The sequence below is a fragment of the Centruroides sculpturatus genome, unplaced genomic scaffold (assembly GCF_000671375.1).
Source record: "Centruroides sculpturatus isolate CEXI.00-Female unplaced genomic scaffold, Cexi_2.0 scaffold1354, whole genome shotgun sequence".
NCBI lineage: Eukaryota > Metazoa > Arthropoda > Arachnida > Scorpiones > Buthidae > Centruroides > Centruroides sculpturatus.
The window spans coordinates 125,582-148,682 of record NW_019385612.1 but is presented as its reverse complement, the minus strand read 5'-3'; the positions used below and the strand labels follow the sequence as shown (position 1 = coordinate 148,682).

General features: G+C 28.2%; 1 protein-coding gene across 1 annotated transcript in view; it reads left to right on the top strand.

Annotated features, from left to right (window-relative positions):
• The window catches only part of LOC111640581 (helicase domino-like), a gene marked incomplete at its 3' end in the record, with an annotated part of 167,347 nt that overhangs the window by 18,672 nt on the left and 125,574 nt on the right, over nucleotides 1–23,101 (top strand). Inside the window, exon 2 of the mRNA XM_023386605.1 lies at nucleotides 16,511–16,883. Coding sequence (XP_023242373.1) covers nucleotides 16,532–16,883 — 352 coding nt within the window. The remainder of the gene's footprint in view (nucleotides 1–16,510; nucleotides 16,884–23,101) is intronic.

Below are 23,101 nucleotides of genomic sequence, written 5' to 3'. Positions count from 1 at the left end.
ATTGAAAGGTTTTCTTCCATAAAATTAATCGATTCTAGACTAATCCGACTCAACATTTCCAAAATACGTATATTTTTTTTGGAAATAATCCGTATAAACTACGCTATAAATAAAAAATTGTAGGATTACTTACCGAGTGTGCACCATTCGACATCGCCATTGCTCAAGCTTGTTTTCGTCGCGGAACAGCTCAGCAAACCGCGGCCGATTTCTAATAACTTATTTTTCTGCGAATAGTTCCTTGAACTTCGGAGACATCATTAATATAAATAATTTTAATCGCCGTTGAATAAGAAATGTTTCTTTCACAAGAAATGTATAAAATTACAGTACTGTATTAGACTTACGGTACCTAATTTACATACTGTACAGACGATAGTTAGCGTAAAATCTCCGTAGCGTGGCGCCACGCTAGACGGCGGAAATTATATATTTAATTATAACAAAGTTACAATAAGTTAATATATAATTATATATACAGTACCTAATTTATATATAATTAATATATAATTATATGTACAGTACCTAATTTATATATAATTTATATAATACTGTCCAGACGATAGAAATCTCTCTGTAGCGTGGCGCTACGGACGGCGGGAAAGTAGTTCGGCTGCCTGATGACGTTTGAGGTAATTATAGGGGGTTTTTACTGTTTTTTACGGATACCGGTCACAATTTTTTCGTAGTTTTATAGGAATCGTAATTATAGGGGGGTCGACTGTATTGATGCATAGTGTTTATACTAAAAAGATAATACTATATTAAAAAAATCATTCAAATTTTAAAAATTTTGAAAGATAATGTGACACATTTAAAAAGTAATGTATAAATTTTGACTATTGTCAGAATGAATTTTCTTTGTATATGATGATTGGTCACATTAAAACCAATAATGTAAACCATGTTTTATGTCATTTTTTTAATATTGTAATTAATTAATGCTTTAAATTGTTTTTGACAGAATTCAGACAGCTGAAAGTTTTACATCTATTTATAAACTTTAAAAAGATTAAAAAAAGTATCAATTTCACACAAATTTTATATACCTGTATGTTTGAAATATTATTTCAGTATCAAATAGTTTTCCTACCATTTGATATCTTTAAAATTACATTTATTTCAATTATGGGGTTTTATAAAAAAAAAATGTTATGCTGCTCTCATCACAGACTCCATTGGACCAAATAGTAAGCTTTGAAATTAGGTAAAATTACCAGTGCTTTGGAGTCAGTAGACCATCCCTCTGGCTCAGAATTTTAGGTCTGACTCTGATCTCTGCTTCTAAACATTAAAATATACTTTGATTATATTAACCTAGTATGGTATTTCATTGCTAACAAGTGAATCATCAGGCATTACTATTAAAACTGAAAGTAGAGTAAGACCCTGCTTAGCGCTGATTCAATATAATGCCATCTGCTTGAAGCCTAAAAAAAAGCTCAAAATTTACACTGATTTAAATTATCACAGCATTTTACTGATTTGTACATAATACGATTATTTATGAAAATAAACCAATCAGAAAAAAGTGTACTTTCTTTAAATTTATGTTTATTTGGTGCAGTTTTGGAAAAAATATATCATCATGGATGCCATAGGCAATATTGACTTTGCTTGGCAAGAATTAACTGATAAATGCACAAATGAAGTGTGGAAGAAGTTATGATTGAAGGTATCCAAGAATTCTCAATGAGAAGAGCCTATCGCTGTATCATTGATACAGCAGGCAAATTTATAAAGCAAAAATTAATGAAATTACTAAAAAAAATTAAAATAAATTTAAATTTGATTATCTTTTGTGCAAAACAATGCTAAAACAATTTCTATAGTTATGTCACAAAAAAAAAAAAAGTTGCAATTGATTATCAAAATTGTAATTAAGGGTTCAAAAAATGTAGGCGGAATTAAATAAATAATAAATAAATAAATAAAAATTATTAAAAATAATTATAAAAACTGAATTAATATTAAATAAGTTAAAACTCTGACCTTTAAATTGAAACCAAAATTAAAAATAAAATAAAAACTAATTAAAATCAAATAAATTGAAAATTAAAAGAATGTTTTTAAAAACTGTTTAAAAGTTGTTTTAGAATTTTCAAATTGTAAATCAAATTAATTTTTAAATTTACATTATTTGTGTGAGATGATAATAGAATATTTTGCTTTTAACATACATGCAGATTGATGCTTCTTGAGCCTTGCTTTCAGGTTCTGCACAATATGTATGTAAGCTTTTGTTGAAANCTAATTTATATATAATTAATATATAATTATATGTACAGTACCTAATTTATATATAATTTATATAATACTGTCCAGACGATAGAAATCTCTCTGTAGCGTGGCGCTACGGACGGCGGGAAAGTAGTTCGGCTGCCTGATGACGTTTGAGGTAATTATAGGGGGTTTTTACTGTTTTTTACGGATACCGGTCACAATTTTTTCGTAGTTTTATAGGAATCGTAATTATAGGGGGGTCGACTGTATTGATGCATAGTGTTTATACTAAAAAGATAATACTATATTAAAAAAATCATTCAAATTTTAAAAATTTTGAAAGATAATGTGACACATTTAAAAAGTAATGTATAAATTTTGACTATTGTCAGAATGAATTTTCTTTGTATATGATGATTGGTCACATTAAAACCAATAATGTAAACCATGTTTTATGTCATTTTTTTAATATTGTAATTAATTAATGCTTTAAATTGTTTTTGACAGAATTCAGACAGCTGAAAGTTTTACATCTATTTATAAACTTTAAAAAGATTAAAAAAAGTATCAATTTCACACAAATTTTATATACCTGTATGTTTGAAATATTATTTCAGTATCAAATAGTTTTCCTACCATTTGATATCTTTAAAATTACATTTATTTCAATTATGGGGTTTTATAAAAAAAAAATGTTATGCTGCTCTCATCACAGACTCCATTGGACCAAATAGTAAGCTTTGAAATTAGGTAAAATTACCAGTGCTTTGGAGTCAGTAGACCATCCCTCTGGCTCAGAATTTTAGGTCTGACTCTGATCTCTGCTTCTAAACATTAAAATATACTTTGATTATATTAACCTAGTATGGTATTTCATTGCTAACAAGTGAATCATCAGGCATTACTATTAAAACTGAAAGTAGAGTAAGACCCTGCTTAGCGCTGATTCAATATAATGCCATCTGCTTGAAGCCTAAAAAAAAGCTCAAAATTTACACTGATTTAAATTATCACAGCATTTTACTGATTTGTACATAATACGATTATTTATGAAAATAAACCAATCAGAAAAAAGTGTACTTTCTTTAAATTTATGTTTATTTGGTGCAGTTTTGGAAAAAATATATCATCATGGATGCCATAGGCAATATTGACTTTGCTTGGCAAGAATTAACTGATAAATGCACAAATGAAGTGTGGAAGAAGTTATGATTGAAGGTATCCAAGAATTCTCAATGAGAAGAGCCTATCGCTGTATCATTGATACAGCAGGCAAATTTATAAAGCAAAAATTAATGAAATTACTAAAAAAAATTAAAATAAATTTAAATTTGATTATCTTTTGTGCAAAACAATGCTAAAACAATTTCTATAGTTATGTCACAAAAAAAAAAAAAGTTGCAATTGATTATCAAAATTGTAATTAAGGGTTCAAAAAATGTAGGCGGAATTAAATAAATAATAAATAAATAAATAAAAATTATTAAAAATAATTATAAAAACTGAATTAATATTAAATAAGTTAAAACTCTGACCTTTAAATTGAAACCAAAATTAAAAATAAAATAAAAACTAATTAAAATCAAATAAATTGAAAATTAAAAGAATGTTTTTAAAAACTGTTTAAAAGTTGTTTTAGAATTTTCAAATTGTAAATCAAATTAATTTTTAAATTTACATTATTTGTGTGAGATGATAATAGAATATTTTGCTTTTAACATACATGCAGATTGATGCTTCTTGAGCCTTGCTTTCAGGTTCTGCACAATATGTATGTAAGCTTTTGTTGAAAACAGTGATTTGATAGATAGATTTTATAGTTGTATTTATTTAAAGAAATAGGTTAAACCTTAATTTTAATTCTAACAATTATATTAAAAATTGATATCCATGAAATGCATGTGACTGCAAAAATTTTGATTTGTACTTGCCATTATTTGGCATTGTGATCTGGCATATAATGTGCTACACTCATGGAGCTATTTTAGCAGTTCGGTGTTGCAGTGGTCTGTATTGACAGGGATAATGCAGGTTTGAGATTGTTACAGTTTTCATTAAACTTAAGTTATGATTGTATTATATATATATATATATATATATATACGAGGTATTTATAATTAGCAACTCCTCTAAACCTGATTTATAGTTAACTCAGCAAATTATTTGGTTTGAATTATCAGACTATTATATGGCTGAGTAAATGATTAGAAACTAATTAATTTGTATAGAGGTAGGTGGTTATGCGTGTTAATTTTAATAATTATAATAAATAAATTTTTTAATTTAGAATTTCTGGAAATAAAGAATCACATGGAGTGAGATTCAACCTGCAACTCCTGCTTTCTGTTACAGTTGCCAGTTATGCTATCTGGACTTCCACCTGATTTTTACTTCAGAACTATTGTATTAATTTAGATATAACCATACTGGTTACTCATGGCACTAACTGGGGATGACTAGAATCTGGATACCATGGGTGTTGAAGTTGTCCCCAGTTGACATTGTGAGTAACCAGTAAGATTATATCTAAATTAATAGTTCTGGAAGTGAAGATTGGATGGAGGTCTGCATAGTATGTTGCTACCAACACCTCTGCATGGTAAGTAGGAGCTGTGGCTTTGAGTCCTACTTCAGGCCAATTCTTTTCTTTCAGAAATTCTAAATAAAAAAAATTTATTATAATTATTAAAATTAACAAAAAAAGGCATAATTGCCTATCTCTAGACAAATTAATTAGTTTCTAATCAATTAATTAATTCTAATTTGATATTAATATATCTGCACTGGCCTTTTAGTGCTCTCTGAGTGGAAAAAGGGCCTAAAACCACAAAGAAAAAAGCATATCTGCACTTCTAAAAGATGCCAGATATTTTCAATCATATTTAGATCTGGACTTTTTTCAGGCCAGTACCAAACATTCACATTTTTTGGCCTTAAAATCTGATGACTTGTCTGGCTTTATGTATTACTAGCAGACCCCGCCACGCCTTGTTGTGGCTCAAAATGTATCTATTATAAATGTATAACACTTCCCCCGTGGGGGAAAATTTTTTGAAAAATTTTTTCTTAGTGTACATCCTCTTGACGTACCCTATTAAAATGCAATCAAAAGCGCAAAAACCCGCATCTAAAATAGTATAATAGAAGCCAAGTTCTTCACAGTAAGCCTTAATCCTGTCCCTCTCCCCCCGGGGGAATATCGAAAAATCCCTTCTTAGTGTACATTCTGTTGACGTACTCTATTAAAACGCAATCAAAAACGCAAAAAACCGCATCTAAAATAGTATAATAGAAGTGAAGTTCTTCACAGTAAGCCTTAATCCTGTCCCTCTCCCCCCGGGGGGAATATCGAAAAATCCTTTCTTAGTGTACATTCTGTTGACGTACTCTATTAAAACGCAATCAAAAACGAAAAAACCGCATCTAAAATAGTATAAATAGAAGTAGAGTTCTTTACGGTAAGCCTTCCCCGTAAGGCTTACCTTAAAGAACTGTCCATCCCCCATGTTTAACGGAATAATATACAGCCTATGTCCACCCTGAAGTTCCATTCTAAATATTGGTGAAAAAATTTTTGAAATCGGATGAGTAGTTTTGGAGATTACCTGCTGCATCCAAACTTACTTACATAGAAACATTACCTCTTTATAATATTAGTATAGATAAATTATCCCTCCTGTCATATCTATGTTATATGTGGTGTAGTATAATGTGTTCTCTTGGGCATTTTGTACTTTAAGACATTCAGTTTTTCTGACTTTTTTATGTTCTTGAGTCAAAAACTCAGGAATATATAAGTTTATATTCTTGAAAGAATTAAAAATTATTTGAATTTGTGTGTTCCCATTTCTTTACAGAGATGAACTATTGACCAGAAGAATATTATAATCAATTAACCATTATAATGCATAAAAATTAGTGAAATGTTGATTTAGTATGTAGGCATGATTTCCATGGCATTTGGAAAAATGCACATTAACCTGATTTTGCACAATGCAAAATTACACAAAGATCTAGAAATCTAAGGATTTTATAATATAAATTATGCATCTAAGGATGAATCCTTAAATGCATAATTACCAACTTAAACAATTTATTGATTTTTGTGCAATAATGTATTAACATTTTTACAGGTTTTCAATTTTGTCAATTAAGCTTAACATAGTTGTGTACTAATATATATCATTCTTCAGACTGATTAAAGAGCATGCAACAAATGGAAAGCATACCTCACCATTTTCTGATACAAAATGTACCTCAATGTCTGCAGTGCTCATATTACATATAACTTATCAAATAACATCCAGTCTTATGGTATTTTTAGTAATTCAACATTGGTCCTGTAGGTGCTGGGTTAATAAATTCTACTGTAGTTAATAGGATGGAATTTATTATCTAGCAATTAATGAAATAGGACAACAGGAAGATAAGACAGATGTATCTAAACAAATAGAAATAATTTAAAAATTTGTATACAGGTATGATTTTAAAATACAAGCTTTTTTCCTGTGTTTAAAATACATTCAACTTTTTTATCAGTCAATGATTAAGTTTGAAATTTTAGCTGATATCTGAAATACTGATTAGAATGTAGTTGTCATTTTATTTTGCTTATGCCTAATTGCTTTCATTTTATTCTGATTGGCAATATTTTTAAAATTAATCTAACTTGAAAATACTTTAATTGATTATAAACTTGATTTTTTACTTAAACTATTAATTGCATTTATTATTGTTGTTGGCTTAAATAACAGTAGTAGATGCATATTTTGGTTGGCTGTTTCATCTGTTCTTGATATAGGCAACATTGCTAGGTATATATACAACAAGTGTTTTATAATTGAAGAGAGGCATCTGTGTGGCAAAAATACAGATGATTTATTTTTTAATAGTTTGTTTATAAACAGACATTTTGCATTAACAAACTGAAAATATTTAGTTTTACTATGACTGTTGTTTATAATTATTTATAGTAGCAATGAATGAAAATTTTAAAATTTTATTAAAAATTATGCTTTTGCCTATGAGATATTAAGGAGTACAAATTTCTACTGGCATTAAAATTTTATTATATTAATCACAAAATATAAAAGTAAGCACTTTCAACAGTGCATAACTGTCTTCCTTGGACAATATTCAAAAATGAAATATAACATTTACAATGCTTTCAAAGAAATATTTGAAGAGGAGAACATATTTAAAAATTTTTTTTTTTAATTTTAATAGGACCTGAGAGACCGCATGGAGGACTTTGTCTAATAGTAAGAAAAAACATTGGTTCCGTAAAATTTATACAAAAAGCAACTAATTATATTCTAATCTTATTACAAATTAATAATATTGTAATGAAACATTTATACAAAAAGTAAATTATTATGGTGTTAGTTTACATTCAGCCTGACCAGATAGACTTACTAAATGAAATATTCAAAAATCTCAAAAAATGGAAAAATATCTCTCCATATGTATTATTATTAGGTAATTTTAACTCCAGAGACTATTCTTTGAACCATTTACTAAGAGATTGTGAAGGACTAAAGAAATATCATTAAAAAATATGAAATTAAAAAACTAATATGTATGAGGCAAAATCAAGACTTTAGAACTAAATTAAACAATCTTATGTTAAATCAAATGTATTAATGGTTTTTTTTAATTAAATTGTCAAATATCATCAAAAAATATGAAATTAAAGAACTAATATGTATGAAGCAAAATCAAGACTTTAGAACTAAATTAAACAACCTTATGTTAAATCAAATGTATAANAACAAATGTATATTAATTAATATATAATTGGAAAAATACCCCCTGTAACAAGGCTTAGTCTTAATACAAATAAAAATATTTGATTGATTGATTTTTTAAAATTTTTAGCATATGTAAAATTTAATGTTAATTAGTTGGAGATGAAGAATGATAAATTTAACAAACTTTATGTTTGGAGGTCTCTTTACTACAGCAGTGTAATGATTGGAAATTCTTATTTATCTGGAAAACATTACATATTTCAACCATAGAAACTTCTGTAATAATCTCATGTTTGACCCTTTATAAGATGTTTGAAGAATTAATATATATTTAATACAAAGTCTGCCACTAGAGTTTTTTTAAGAAACCTGTTACTATTTTTGTTTTCTTTTTCCTTTACATTTTTAAAACAAATAATTTTAAATTAATTTAATTTAATTCAATGCATCCACTGGAGTAGGATATGTTCTAAATTTTATGTAACATGTATTTTTAAAATTTAAATGGGAAGTCTATACACAACATTTTTATCCAATTAATGGTAAAAAATAATTTTTATTTAAAATTAACATAAGTTTCAGCTATAACTTTCAATGTTCAAATATAAACATTTCGAACTTATGGCTAAGGCTAAAATTTTCCTGCAGTATTAAATTTAAGTTATTTATTCCTTGACATAGGATATAAGGAATCTTATCATAGAATTAGAATCAGAAACTTAAATATATTTAAATATTTATGATTTTGTTTTTAGTCTTTATCAGTTGCATTTGACTTTTTCGAGATCTTTATTATCTATTCATGATATTGCTTTTCAGTTGAATAAAACCTCAGAATAGAATTGCTGAAAGCAGTCATTTAATAAAATAAAAATTCATGTTCCTACAATCAGCGTTGTTCCATTGATGAGATGTAAGCCACAACAACTTTCTGTAATGTTTTTTTAAAACAATCATCATCAGGTATGTCCTAACAAATACTGAATAGAACAAATGAGAAACATTGCATAAGGTTGTTCTGGATCACATCTTATGAACAAAATAAAAATCTTATCAAATTTACTTCCTTTTTTAACATCTCCTTTTATTAATACAATACTTTAATTAGTATTATGCACACCAAATTGCCCTATATGTTATATCAAATTTTCTGATTCTCCAGCTCATTTGAGATTTGACATATGACTATTGTGGAAATGCTAGAATGAATATCATGATGTAAAGGGATTTTCAATAATTATCAAGCTATTTTGTATCTCAATACCTTTCTGAAAAGAAAGGTATTGAGTTACAAAATAGCTTGATAATTATGAATTATATTTGCCAGTGATGTGCTCAGGATTTACTCTTGGGGAGCCGAGTTGAACAAAAAAAAATTTTTAATGCAAATTCAATAAAATTCCCACCTTATGTGACTACTAATACATCTATACTAATATTATAAAGAGGTAAAATTTGTAAGTTTGGATGTAGGAGGTAATCTCTGAAACTATTCATCCAATTTCAAAAATTCTTTCACCAATATTTAGAGTGGACCTTCAGGGTGGACATAGGCTATATATTATTCTGTTAAACATTCATATAAATTAAAAAAATATCATCTAAGTATGCGATATATTTTTGGTGTCAGCGGGTGACAAGGGGCAAGATGCTATGTATATGAGATAGGTAACTGCACAGCGCAGTCGCATGGTCGGCAATATATGCAGTGCACGTGTTTGAACTTGTATAACTATAAAGGTTATCTTACCAAATGACCAATCTAACACATTTTAAAAATTCTTTATTCCTGTACTGTACACAATTTAAATAATTTTTAAATGTGTTAGATTGGGCATGGTGTGATAAAATCTTATGTAAGATAACCTTAATAAATATAAATCAAATACTATAATATAATCTATATATATATAACCCATTCAACAGGTGTCCGTCTGTCCCGTAACCATTTGATAACGAACACTAGAGGCGCCCCTATCGTGTGTCATATTTCAAACATTCAAATTAACAATTTTTATTCTTATTTAAATTAACAATATAAATTTTTATTATTCATTTGGCCAATAAATTATTATTTGGTCAATATAACAATATAAATAATCTATATATATATAAAATTGCTTGTTCTGACTGACTGACTCACTGACTGATTCATCATTGCCCAGAGCAAACCGCTGGACCTAGAGAGGTGAAATTTGGTACACAGTTAGGGTACGTCATGAAAATGCACACTAAGAAGGGATTTTTCGAAATTCCCAAGTGGGGGGGAGAGGGAGAGCATTAAGGCTTAACCAGTAAAACAGCTTCTACTGTACTATTTTAGATGCGATTTTTTCTTTTTATATGCGTTTTAGTAGGGTATGCCATGGAAATTCACATTAAGAAAGGATTTTTCAAAATTTCCCCGCGGGGGAGGAGAGGTAGAGCATTAAGGCTTAACCGGAAAAACGGCTTCTACTGTACTATTTTAGATACGATTTTTTGTTTTTATCTGCGTTTTAGTAGGGTATGCGATGGCAATGCATACTAAGAAGGGATTTTTAGAAATTTCCCCGCGGGGGTGAGGGAGAGCATTAAGGCTTAACTGGAAAAACGGCTTCTACTGTACTATTTTAGATGCAATTTTTTCTTTTTATATGCGTTTTAATAGGGTATGACATGGGAATTCACATTAAGAAAGGATTTTTCAAAATTTCCTCGCGGGGGGAGAGGTAGAGCATTAAGTTTTAACCGGAAAACGGCTTCTACTGTACTATTTTAGATACGATTTTTTGTTTCCAACTATGTTTAGTCTTCATTGAGTACTTAGGTGTATTAAATTGATAACATTTCAGACATTGTTATAAATATTTTTATCTATTTCGATTTTAATTAAAAATGTTCGATCCGTTTTAAATTCAAATTTGTTATTGCATATTGGTTCGATTATAGAACGATTGTAAACGTTCCAGAAAATTGATCAAATTGAAGATAGTTTGTTTGATTCTCGGCAATTCTCTTCAGCGGTAGGTGTTATATGACAATTACTATGGTTATTGAAATATTGAATGTAAATGGAGTTTGCTTGCAAAACCTTCGCAGGCGAAGTTGCAGGTAACAGCTAGTTCAGTATATTTGTAATAGGAATTTATTATTTCAGGGGCTTATATCTCTCAAAGGATCGTGAGTAGGGGTATGGTTCCTTTGACTTTATTGTTAGTACAGGGGTCTGCGGTTTGGGGGGTTGCCACCTCTTCATTTGGAGGGTAAATCTTACCATTCGAATTTTAACAGAGCTGTAGAGCATATTGATAGGAACAAAAAAATCAAAGAAACCGTGCCTCATGGAAATTTGTAAAGAATGCCCACTAGGGGGCGTCCCGAGCTACTAGTATAGTAGAAATGTTAGAAGTATGAATTAATCTAATAAACTTAATATTTGCTGTTTTTATTTTTTGCCAGAGCAATGCTGGGCTCATCTACTAGTAAATAATATAGAAATAGATGACACCATAGAATATAAATAAAAAAATGAATTTTAATTAGGAAAAGATTTTTGGAAAATTTTCTACTGTTTGTTTTCATTTTTCATTGGAGGGGGCCAGGGTATCTTGGCCCCCCTGGGTGTGCCACTGATACTTGCATTGTATTTTGCTAAAAACTATTTTCAAGGAAACACTAGATGTCTATCATCACAGAGGGTTTTTCTGTTATCTCATTTTGAAGTATTTCAACAGCTTTAATTGATAAGGCATTATCTGTATCTTAGTGTTCTAATCTTATTCTAAATTCTATATTCTTTTTTTAATGATAGGATGTAGAAAAACTTCATTTAGTAATTGGTTTCTCTTTTATTGTTACTAAAAGGATAAAGATTTTATATGTTTCATTTTCAGGAAAAATTTTTCAATGTTTCAAAGTGGAATTAATACTATAAGTTACCTTTTATTAACACATGCACTAAAATTGTATTACGGATGGACCAATAAACCATATTTGCCATTATAAATGTTCTTAAAAACATTTAAAGCCAAACAAAAGACTTGATCAAATCCTTCCATCATTTGGCTTCAAATTAGATTTCCTCTTAAGAACTGCTTTTTGGGTGTTTATATGATATTGTTGTTAAATTATGTTTTATTGTTGAGTTATAAGTGCCTTATTTCAAAGTTCTGAACAGAAATTACAGTAGAGCGTCGTTTATCTGAATCAATTGGGGACTGGGGTGGTTCGGATAACGAATCATGTGGATAACGAATCATGTACGAAAAAATATATTAATTTATCCCATGTTGAAATTTCTCTTCGTTGCGTGTCGCTTCGCGTTGAATTTTCGTCGATGTTAAGCCTAACAAAGACTATTGTATCGTTAAAAATTATTTTTTTATTTTGTACAAACAAAATAAATTTATTGAAAAATATAAAAACAATAAAAAATTATACTTCAGATGTTAATTTAGTATCAAAAACGTAAAATATTTGAGTAGCCTGAGAAATAGCCGAAGATTGCAGTGCCACAGCACTAGTGAAAATTTAAATTTGCCGACTGGAATGCTTTCGGATAACGGACGTTTCGGATAACCAGCTTTCGGATAAACGACGCTCTACTGTATTATCTATAAAAAAAAAACTAAGGGTTTATAATTATTTTATTACTTTCCCTTCTAGCGTATAGAAATCCTGATTTTGAAACTGGTTTGATTGTCTGCCATGAGTGCTTGTTAGCAAAGATTGAAACAGAGCATGTTGTTATATTGGAGTCATTTTTGCTGCATACAAATTCAGAAAGTATTTTTTAACCTGGCTTTGTGGGAAATGATGGAATCATCTCACCCATTACTTTCTTTGGTTTACCTTTGCCATTTCATTTGTGTCCTAGCAGTGTCAATTCACTAGGTGCTAAAATTGAGTATTCTTGCCTGAAAAGTTGTAATTAGACATAAAAAAATTGATCTATTGGACATAACCAGTTGTACCAGACTCTTGATGTATCTGTTAGTGATAAACTGTTATTTTGTTAACTTCTGTATTTTCTATTCTTGAAATATCATGTACTGAATTTGTATTCTTAGTTTTATGCTAACTTACCTAGATTTGTATAGAACTTAACATAAATTATGATTAGTTTAAAATTTACAAAAGTTAACAGAAGAAAACACAGGGCCTCTTCATCTTTCTTCATTCTACATCCTTTTCACACGTCAGGAACAATTTTTTTACTTTTACATATTGAGCCTACAATAAAAAGTCCAATCCACCAAAAGACTGTTTCTTCCTGAGGTGTGAAAAGAACATAGAATGAAAAAAGATGGCCCTGTATTTTCTTCTGTTAACTTGTGAAAAGTTTTTAAAAATTTTCTTGTAAATTTTAAATATACAGTAGAGCGTCGTTTATCCGAATCAATTGGAGACTGAGGTTGTTCGGATAACTTATTTTTTGGATAACCGATTATGTACGAAAAAATATATTAACCTATCCCATGTTGAAATTTTTCTCCGTTGCATGTCACTTCGCATTGAATTTTCGTCGATTAAGCATAACATAAACTTTTTAAAATAATAATCGTGGCTATTGTATCGTTAAAAATTATTTCTTTATTTTTTACAAACAAAATTAATATATTGAAAAATGTATAAACCAAAAAATATATACTTTAGAAGTTGATCTAGTATCAAAAATGTTCAATTCAGCATGACACAGTCCTCAGAAAAACATCACACAAAAGTGCCAGTGCTGCCAGCTAAAACACACACCCCAACAAAAAAAAATTGGAGTAGCCCAAGATATAGCCAAAGATTCCAGCGCCACAGCACTAGCAAAAATTTAAATTTGCTGACTGAAATGCTTTCGGTTAACTGACATTTCGGATAAACGACGCTCTACTGTAATATTGTTCTGGCTATTTACTAGTTTTATTAATATGATTATTTTATTAATTATGCTTTGGTTGACAAACTTCATTTCTTTTTTTTTATTGTATACATAATTTATTTACAAAATGTTTGGTTTTATTTATTTATTTCCAAATTACTATTTTTGGCTAAGTTATTGTTGGCCACAGAGTCATGGCAATTGTTGGCAATTAGTATTGTATCTGTCATTATCATTGTCCATGATGGAAGATGATGATACATCATTGTATAATCACAATCATAGCACAAGAATATTTTATTCTTTATTAATAACATAATAACACTACACTAAAAGAGCATTTTGTGAATGAAGAAATTAATTTTTATGATTGTTCTTCTGTTTTTTTTTTATTAATAAAAATTGGAGGGTTGAATTCTAGAGGACAAGTTTATAAAAGTATTTCAGAGATAATGAGATGTTTAGGAAATAATGTTTGACAAAATTTCAGAAAATTGCAAAATACCCCAACTGTATATTATATATAATTAATTGAATCATCTTTTAACACTAACTTGTCTTTATTCATTTATTTAAAAATTTTTAAAGTTTTTTTTTAATTTACAGGATATAAACTGGATTTGATTTATTTTTGAAATGAAATAAAACAAAAAAAATTTCATTATAAAACATAATATTTTATTGTGACAACATTTCAGACATCAAATGGAAAAAATAAACAATGATTAAATATAAACCTAAGTTATTTTTAAAATGTTTATTTGTATTAAAAAATATACATAAGACAAATCTAATAAAATACTTATTTATCATCATGATGGTTAGTTGAACAAATAGAATTGTTTGACAGCCTAATATTTGTGATTATTGGTAAATGTTTAAAATATTTATGATGTATAGTAGAATATATGGTAACACAGCCAAAATATTTATTTTATTGCAATGAAGGTCAGACGGAGGTTTGGGTAACATACCTGGCACTGCAACCGCAGGAGTTGTAGGTTTGAGTCTCACTTTCAGGCTGATTCTTTTCTTCCAGAACCTTCTAAGTTAATTAATTGAATATCATTTTAATTATAATTAAACGTAATAAGAGTTGGTACCTAACACCTATTTCTAGGCCAAATTACTTAGCATTTAATTATTAATAGTAGCAGCAATATAGCCCAATCTTATCCAGCTTTAATATAACTATTGGGCTTACAGATGTTTATATTTAGATTTTGACTAATATTAGCCAACAGTTGCACATTACATCTAATTTATTGCTTTTTAAATATATTTCACTGGCATTGATTTTGTTCATTATGTGTGTTTTTGGATTTTATTATAAATGGATTTTTTTCTTGTATCAAAGCCAACATATATTCAACCAATTCAATTTATAGCCATCTACAGTAACTTTTTCGTTAATTATTGCATCTCTTAATTATTTTGTGAATAAGTAGGTATCTCTAGAAATTATCTGAACCTGAAATTGAGAATTTTTAGTGTTTTGCTGTTAATATAATATCTTTTCAATCACTGGGAGTAAAAACCTTAACTTACTTGAGAGTAAAAAGTTCTCACTTCTTCAGTGAATTGATTCAATTATTGATTAGCTACTGGATATATAATTTATTTACAATTGACTTACTTTTAAAAATAATTTAGAATATTAAGAGATGTTCATATTTTAATTTTTTGAGATTTATCTTTGTGATTCCTTTGATTCTTTGAAAGATAATCAGCTTGTCATTTGACATTTGTTTACAGTTAAATTTAGTGCATTTTTTTTGTTATTAGTAAAATTGTAAAATTTATATTTAAAAAATGTTTTAAAACGAATTTTTATGCTACCTTTAAATAGTATGTGTATAACTGAGTCAATCAGAAATAATAAAGTTTACTTGCAAAATACAATAAATATACTATGATTTATTTCAAAATATTTTGAATAATAGAATACAATGTGTGTTCAATTATAAATAAACAAATATTGATATGTTTATAGTAGCTAAAGATATTGAAAGTTAGATAAATCTTTTAATATCTTTTATACTTCTATTTTAACATATCATCATGATATTAATAAATATATTTAAATTTTATTTATCAATATACAAATACTAAGCATTACAATTTTCATAAACTTAGTGATTATTAAATATAAATATTTATAAAAAATAATAAATTTAATTAATAAATTATTCAAATTTATTTGTTTGCTTAATTTATTGGTTATCAATAAATGTGAAAATTAATTATTCTAATAATTATTTTTAACTATGAGTAATCAGTTTGTCAGAAAATCTTTACTGAATAATTTGTGCAATGATTAAAAAAGGGGATATTTAGATCTTTTCAAAAACGAATTTAATTTAATATAATATGGAAATTAAAATATTTCATTACTTATAAATGCTTTTCCTTTTGTCGTTTAAATTTTGATATTGAAAATTACATTGATTTCAATGATCAGTTTTGTTAAAATATTTTTATTGATATAATTATCTTTGAATGGATTTTAGATATTATATTTAGATTGATTTTAATTAAAGATATAATGATATTGATGATTTAAATTTAAATGTTAATTAATTGGATGCATTCATATTTGAAATTAAATATAATAATTGTATAATATTTTTATTAATAAAATTTTTGATTATTCATTATTTGATATAAATATTATTTTTATTTTTAGTGTCTGGTCCTATGTGAGGCCATGATCCAGGGCAGTGGGGAGACTAATCAGGAAAAAAAAACTCAGCAGTCTCAACATGATGAAATTTATGTTAATGATCAGCAATCAGATCTGAGTCAAATTGAACATTCCTTAACAACAGAACAAATTCTTTCTCATCAAGTTTCAGCATCTCAAATACACTCATTTGATCAACATATTGCTTCATCCCAGCAAAATTTATCAGAAAGAAATTTGAATGAATCATCACTGTCAACTACAAATGTTGAAGGTGCTGTAAGTACAGGAAATGCTATCTATCAACACTACCTCATTCCTAGTGTGTCCTTGGGTGGACAAATTCAAAATATTGCCATTCCATCTGAAGTGGCAAGTAAGATATTTTTTAATATAAAATGAAAACAGTTTAACATTTTATATTAATTTGTTTAATTGATTGTATAAAATCGTTGTTGTGAATTTATCTGTTAACTGAAATTACAACTATAATTTTCTTGTTTTCTAATTAAGATATTTTATGTTTGAAAATCTTGCCCTTATATTATCTTTCTGCTATATGACAGTTTTTATTTATTTATTTGTTACAGGTAGTGTTCTAAAAGAACATTTGCAAACTGCCCCAATGCAACAAACCCACATTTAAAAACAAAAACAATAATAGCCATAAAAACATAATAAAAAAAGATAAAATTTAATCAAGGCAATATAAGATTTTCTAAGGGCAATTTTAAAAAAAATTAAATTCTGATATAAATCAGATTTAACTTCTTCCACTGACGTGATTACTCTGTACCTAAAAGCACATTGAGTATAGATCGAACAAACTTGCGGAGTAAATAAAATGCTATTATTATGTGAATAAAATGGAGAAGTTTTATATAATTAGGAAGTAAACATCCATTGAAATATTTATTTATAAAACAATAAAACTATACATTTGAACAAATGTGGAAATTCTAAATTTACTATGTCTCAACATACAAAAAGTATAGTAAATAACTTTATTTATTAACAAGTATACCTCATGAAGTGAGGCTTAAACTGTTTCTAAATTTGATCAAAAAGTCATAGCTCATATAGGTAGACAGTCTACTAATGATTGAAAGTTAGCATAGAAAAGAATAGCTGTAGAATAGCTGATATGCAAACTTGTTTGTTGCAATGTTGAACTAAATTAATATGATTGTTATAGGTTTATCAATTGACTGTGCAATCCTTTTGATAATTCTCAGATACATAATGTTGGATTTTTCATTTAATGAGATGCTAATGAAAAGTGAGATATTTATGCCACTTGTTTTCAGCTTCAAACTGATTTCAAGTCAGTTTTATGACAGATTATCACACATATAAGAACATCATGATTATTTTTGTTAAGTTATTGAAACTATAATTATATCTATACATAAAGATATTTTTTATATTTCTTATTAATTCATTGCTAATAAAAAAACATATTAGATTGTTTCACAAAATGTTTAAACAACATATTGCGATTTTTTTTGTAAACAAACTTCTGAACAATAGTTCATAGAAGGTTAGAGGAAATATTCATTGGTTTTTTAGAAGCTTATCATGAGTGATATCACAAGCCACAATTTTATGAGATGGTTGAAGAAAAATAATCACATGACTGCAGAAAGCTCTTTTGATGTCACATCAAAAGTACCTTGTATTCAATTTGTATTTGGCCTTAAGTACCTGACTTGATGTTATTTTTTGTAATTTTGTCATAAAATACCTCTCCTTATAGACACTTTCTTCTCAGTGTAGTAATAAGTTTGTTAAATAGTAATTTACAATTGAAAATACTGTTAAGGTTTATTACAGATTCCTATTAATTAAAAATTTATTTATCTAATATGTTAAGTAAAGAAAGGTTATACAAAAAAAATAAGTAAAGAAAGGTTATACAAAAGGTTATACAAAAGAAAATGTAAATAAAAAGTTATAAAAGAAAGGTTATACAAAAGCAAATGGCATATAAATTTAGTGTGTTTTTGTTTTTTTTACATATATGGTGTGGCTAGAAAATAATAAGACTGTGATTGCCTGCCTGCAACAGTTGCACATGCGCCTGGGTGAGTGGGTAAACCTTCAACAAGTTAGAACAAGCACAGTGAGTCTTGACTCGCTACCACTATTAGATTGCTGTGAGTGCCTACTGCAAGTGGATGTGTTGTTTGTGCACATTGGGGAAACAGCCAGCTTGAAAGAGGAGCAGCATATCAACTCTGAAATTTTTGGTGAAATTGAAAAAACTGCCACTGAATCTTTGCACCTGCTATGTGAAGCATACACATACATGAGAAAGACACATGTCTTTCTCATGTATGTGTATGCTTCACATGAGAACGCACGTGCATGAGAAAGACATGCGTCTTTCTCATGCACGTGCGTTCGAATGGCATAGGAGATTTTCTGAGGTCCAAGAGGATGTGAAAGAGATGAACGTTCTGGATGGCTCAGCATATCAAAAACCAAGGAAAAGTGGAACAAATTATGAACCAATACTACTACAAAGAAATTCTGGAATCTTTGCAGGAAAGAGTCAAAAGAAATTTGCGACACTTATGGCAAAATGGTTTCATCCTTCATCAGGACAATGCACCAGTCCATTGTGCTCTGTCAGTGAAGCAGTTTTTGGCAAAGAAGGGAATCACACTACTTGAACACCGTATTTGACCGACCTAGCTCCATGTGACTTTTACCTTTTTCCTAAAGTCAAGTCTGCTCTGAAGGGACACTGTTTTGATTCGGTTCCTGATGTCAAGAAAAAAAAGATGGAGGTTCTGCATAGTCTTACAGATGATGACCTGCAGCACTATTATGATCAGTGGAACTTGTGAATGCAGTGTAGTGTGGAAGCAGAAGGATCATACATTGAAGTGGAACACATCTAAAGTTAGTATATTATTCAAGATTTAAAGTTCCAGCTTCAGTCTTGTTATTTTCTAGCCACACCTTGTACATTATTTGTTTAAAATAGATATAAACTGCTATATGTTTAAATTATTATTAATTATTTTAACTTTGCATAAAAAATAAATTTAAAAGCACGTTGTGGGATAATACAGTTGAAGTAAGCAGAAAACATTAGAGTACTTAATACAGCTTCTTGCAAGATACCATTACTGGTGCAAAGAGAAGAAATGTAAAACTGTTGAATTTGATGTGAATACTCTCATTAAATAAAAATTATTTAACCACTGGAAAGTAGTGGGATGGATTTCATAGTAGTCTTTTAATTTTTTTTTTTTTTAATAGGATAGCAGGAATGACAATTAAATACTTCTTGTATATCTAAATGTAAAACATAACAGGATTTTTTTATTTTCAAATGGTTTAAAATTTTGCTTTGAGTAGATATAAGATTGGTAATAGTTAATCTATGTTTAAACATATAGTGCTGATTAGGAGTTAATTGCTATGTGACCAGGAATGTTGGATGATGATAATTCACTTTTTTTTTTTGGTATAGCAGTTAAGTTAGAATTATATCACTGTAAAGGCATGTGATTTTGATTTAAGGTTTCAGAAATTGAAAAGATTGTGGAAAAAATAGAAGATAAGTTTTTAAATATAATGCTTGGAATTTTCTAGACTTTTTGCTAAACTTTTGACTTCTTGTATATCTTATTTAATTGCTAAGAAAGAGATATGCAGAAATGAAACTGAATCACTGGAAAATTAATGAGAAGAGAAAATGTGATGAAACATTAAAATATCTAGTCTTTAAAGAGCTATAAATATAATGTACAGAAACCATCTTTGTCTAGAAATATCCAATTTTCTACAGTTTAGGAATTCATCTATAATATTTGAGAGTAGTTGATATAGAAAATTGAACTTTTGTAAAATAAGTGAATTTATAAGAAAACTAATCTAATGAGCAAAGATAATTGCAGTTACTCTCCAACTAACTGAATATCACATTGGAATCCTAACTAAGTTGGATTGAGTTTTCATCAGATTGCATACCAAATTCAAGTGTATCTCGATTAAACTTGAAATCCATTAGTGGGGCTATGATTACTCTACAATTTTTATATAATACTAAGTCTAAAAATTATTCCATGAATAGGAAAGGTTATTAGCTATTTCAAATTAAAAAACAAAAAACATCATTTAAAAATACATCAGCTAAATCCAATTTGACATAAACAGGCCTGGGGACCTATTTTGAGCTCTTCCGATAACTCAACAAGAGTGATACATGGGACATTCGATAAGTCTCCTTAGCGAAAGGCGAATTAATGAACCTTAGACAAATTGCTATTCTCTGGTTCATGTTAAGTGGGTTTCACTACATGTAATTGTTTGAGATGTGTCTGGGTTTATGCTATCTATAGCTGTTATGCTTTAATCAATCACAATTTAGTTAACATTATCTTTTTGTCATGTGACTGCAACCCACCGTTTTCCAAGCAAAACACGTGGTTTTAGTATTCTGTAGCCAAGTTTTTTTTGTGTTAAAATGCCATCAAAGAACAAACAACATAGCAAGCAAACTACAATTTGTCAGTTTGAGATATTAATTAAAACACTGCAACTTTAGCCAGGGCTGGATTTAGGCATTTCGAGGCCCTTGAAACTGTGTGAGGTCCCTAACCATCCCTTTACAGTTTTAAAAGTCAATTGTATAAAAAAGAGAATTAATATAAACATATTAATTTTAATAAATGTTTTATTGTTAAAAAGTATTTGCAATATATTATAAAATAAGGTACAATTTAAAAAGGAAAACACCACTAAAAATGTTTTTGCTATTTTTTGATGGCAGAAAAAGCTACTGGAAGCTTAGAAAAGCTACCTGTAAAAATCAAATGAATTTTATATTAAAAAGAAGAAATCACTAAAAATGTAATAAAACAATATTGGTTATTAATATAATTAAATACTACACAAAATAAAAAGTAATGTATAATTTGTTAGTTTGTGAAAAAAATTTATTACAAATTTTGACTTCAATTTTCTTTTTTGTTGAAAATTTTGAGCTTTCTTGAAACTTGAAGCCCTAAGCTATAGCTTACATAGCTTATTCCTAAATCTGGTCTGGCTCTAGCTTTTTCTCGTAATTCATTGCATAAATGTAATAGTAATGGCTTCGGAAGACGACAAAGTTCTTTAAAGCATGTATCATTCAGCCGAAAAGCATTATCTTGAAGATGAAAAACAGATTCATGATTCTCAATATTTCAATTGCTTGTGAAGTAATATCATCCTTACTCCTAAAGTCACCATGTTTTTTTACTTCTGTTATGTTCCTAATGGCACCTCAAGAATGATCGATAAGAAAAGCTTAGTTATCGCATGTGTCTACTGTAATCGAAAACAAAACATGCGGCCCAGAATAGCATTTTCACAGTTGATTAAATGCCAATTACTTGGTTCTGATAGAAACTGGTTTTTATTGTATTTGTTAGCTTAACGATACATCTCAGAATAGGTCCCCTGTTGTGATATCACTGAATATTAATTAAATTGAAATCTCCAAGTATAATTAGTTTAAGTATACATTTTATTTTCTATAATTCACCAAAAATCAATGTAATTGTTTTAATATTGTTTTTTTCTGGATTAGGGAGAAGCATAAATTGCAATAATTGAAAAGAAAACCTTAGGTATTTCAATGAGTGATATTGTCTTGAAATTCAGAGATTTCAGAAATTGAAAGAGTATTTCTGTAAATAATCATAATATCTCCACCTCTTCTATCCTGACAATGAAGTAGAAAGGAATTAGTCATAAGATTTGATACAATTTAGGATATGAACTGTCAATTTGGAGATTCAACTTTCAATAAATATAAGATCATACATATTTAAATAGAATGGTAGGCATACTGTTTTATTATTTAATAAACAAATGTTTTGTAAAAGTATATTTAATTAACATAATTCACACAGCACAAGTTTCATGTTATATATTTAATATGAAACTTATTGCTTCCTGAATATTTATTTTATTCAGTAATGAGTAAATGTAGCAGAATTTAAAGAGTACTTTGCAAATGTTTTTTTATTGATGATGTAGTAGTTTTCCTTTTTAATTGATGGTTGAGATGATTTTTGCATACATTAAATTGCCATTTAAATTAATTTATTTGTGAAAGAATTAATTTTGAATATTTAATCAAATTATTTTACTAACATTATTTCAACTTATTGAAATAACTACATGACTTATTACATAAAATCTCACTAACCTCAAAAATTAGTCCAGCAGTTGTCAAAATTATCATTTTTCTAACATTTTCAACTTGTTCCAAAGATCTTTATCAGGAAATTCAAATAATGGAATGGTTTTTGAATCTTCAAACAGGGAAATTTACGTTTGAAGCAAATACATTTTAAAATCTGCTGTCATACACACATTCCACTATTTGAATTTCCTGATGAGACCTTTGGAGAGGCCCAAAATGTTAGAAAGGTGATAATTTTGACAACAGCTGAACTAACTTTTGAGGTTTGTGAGATTTCATGTAAAAATTCTTATATTTTATTAATTATAATTAATTACTTATTCATATAGTATGTTTGTTGTAAATGGTTTTTATTCCATATACAGTATAATAATTTGAAGAAATTT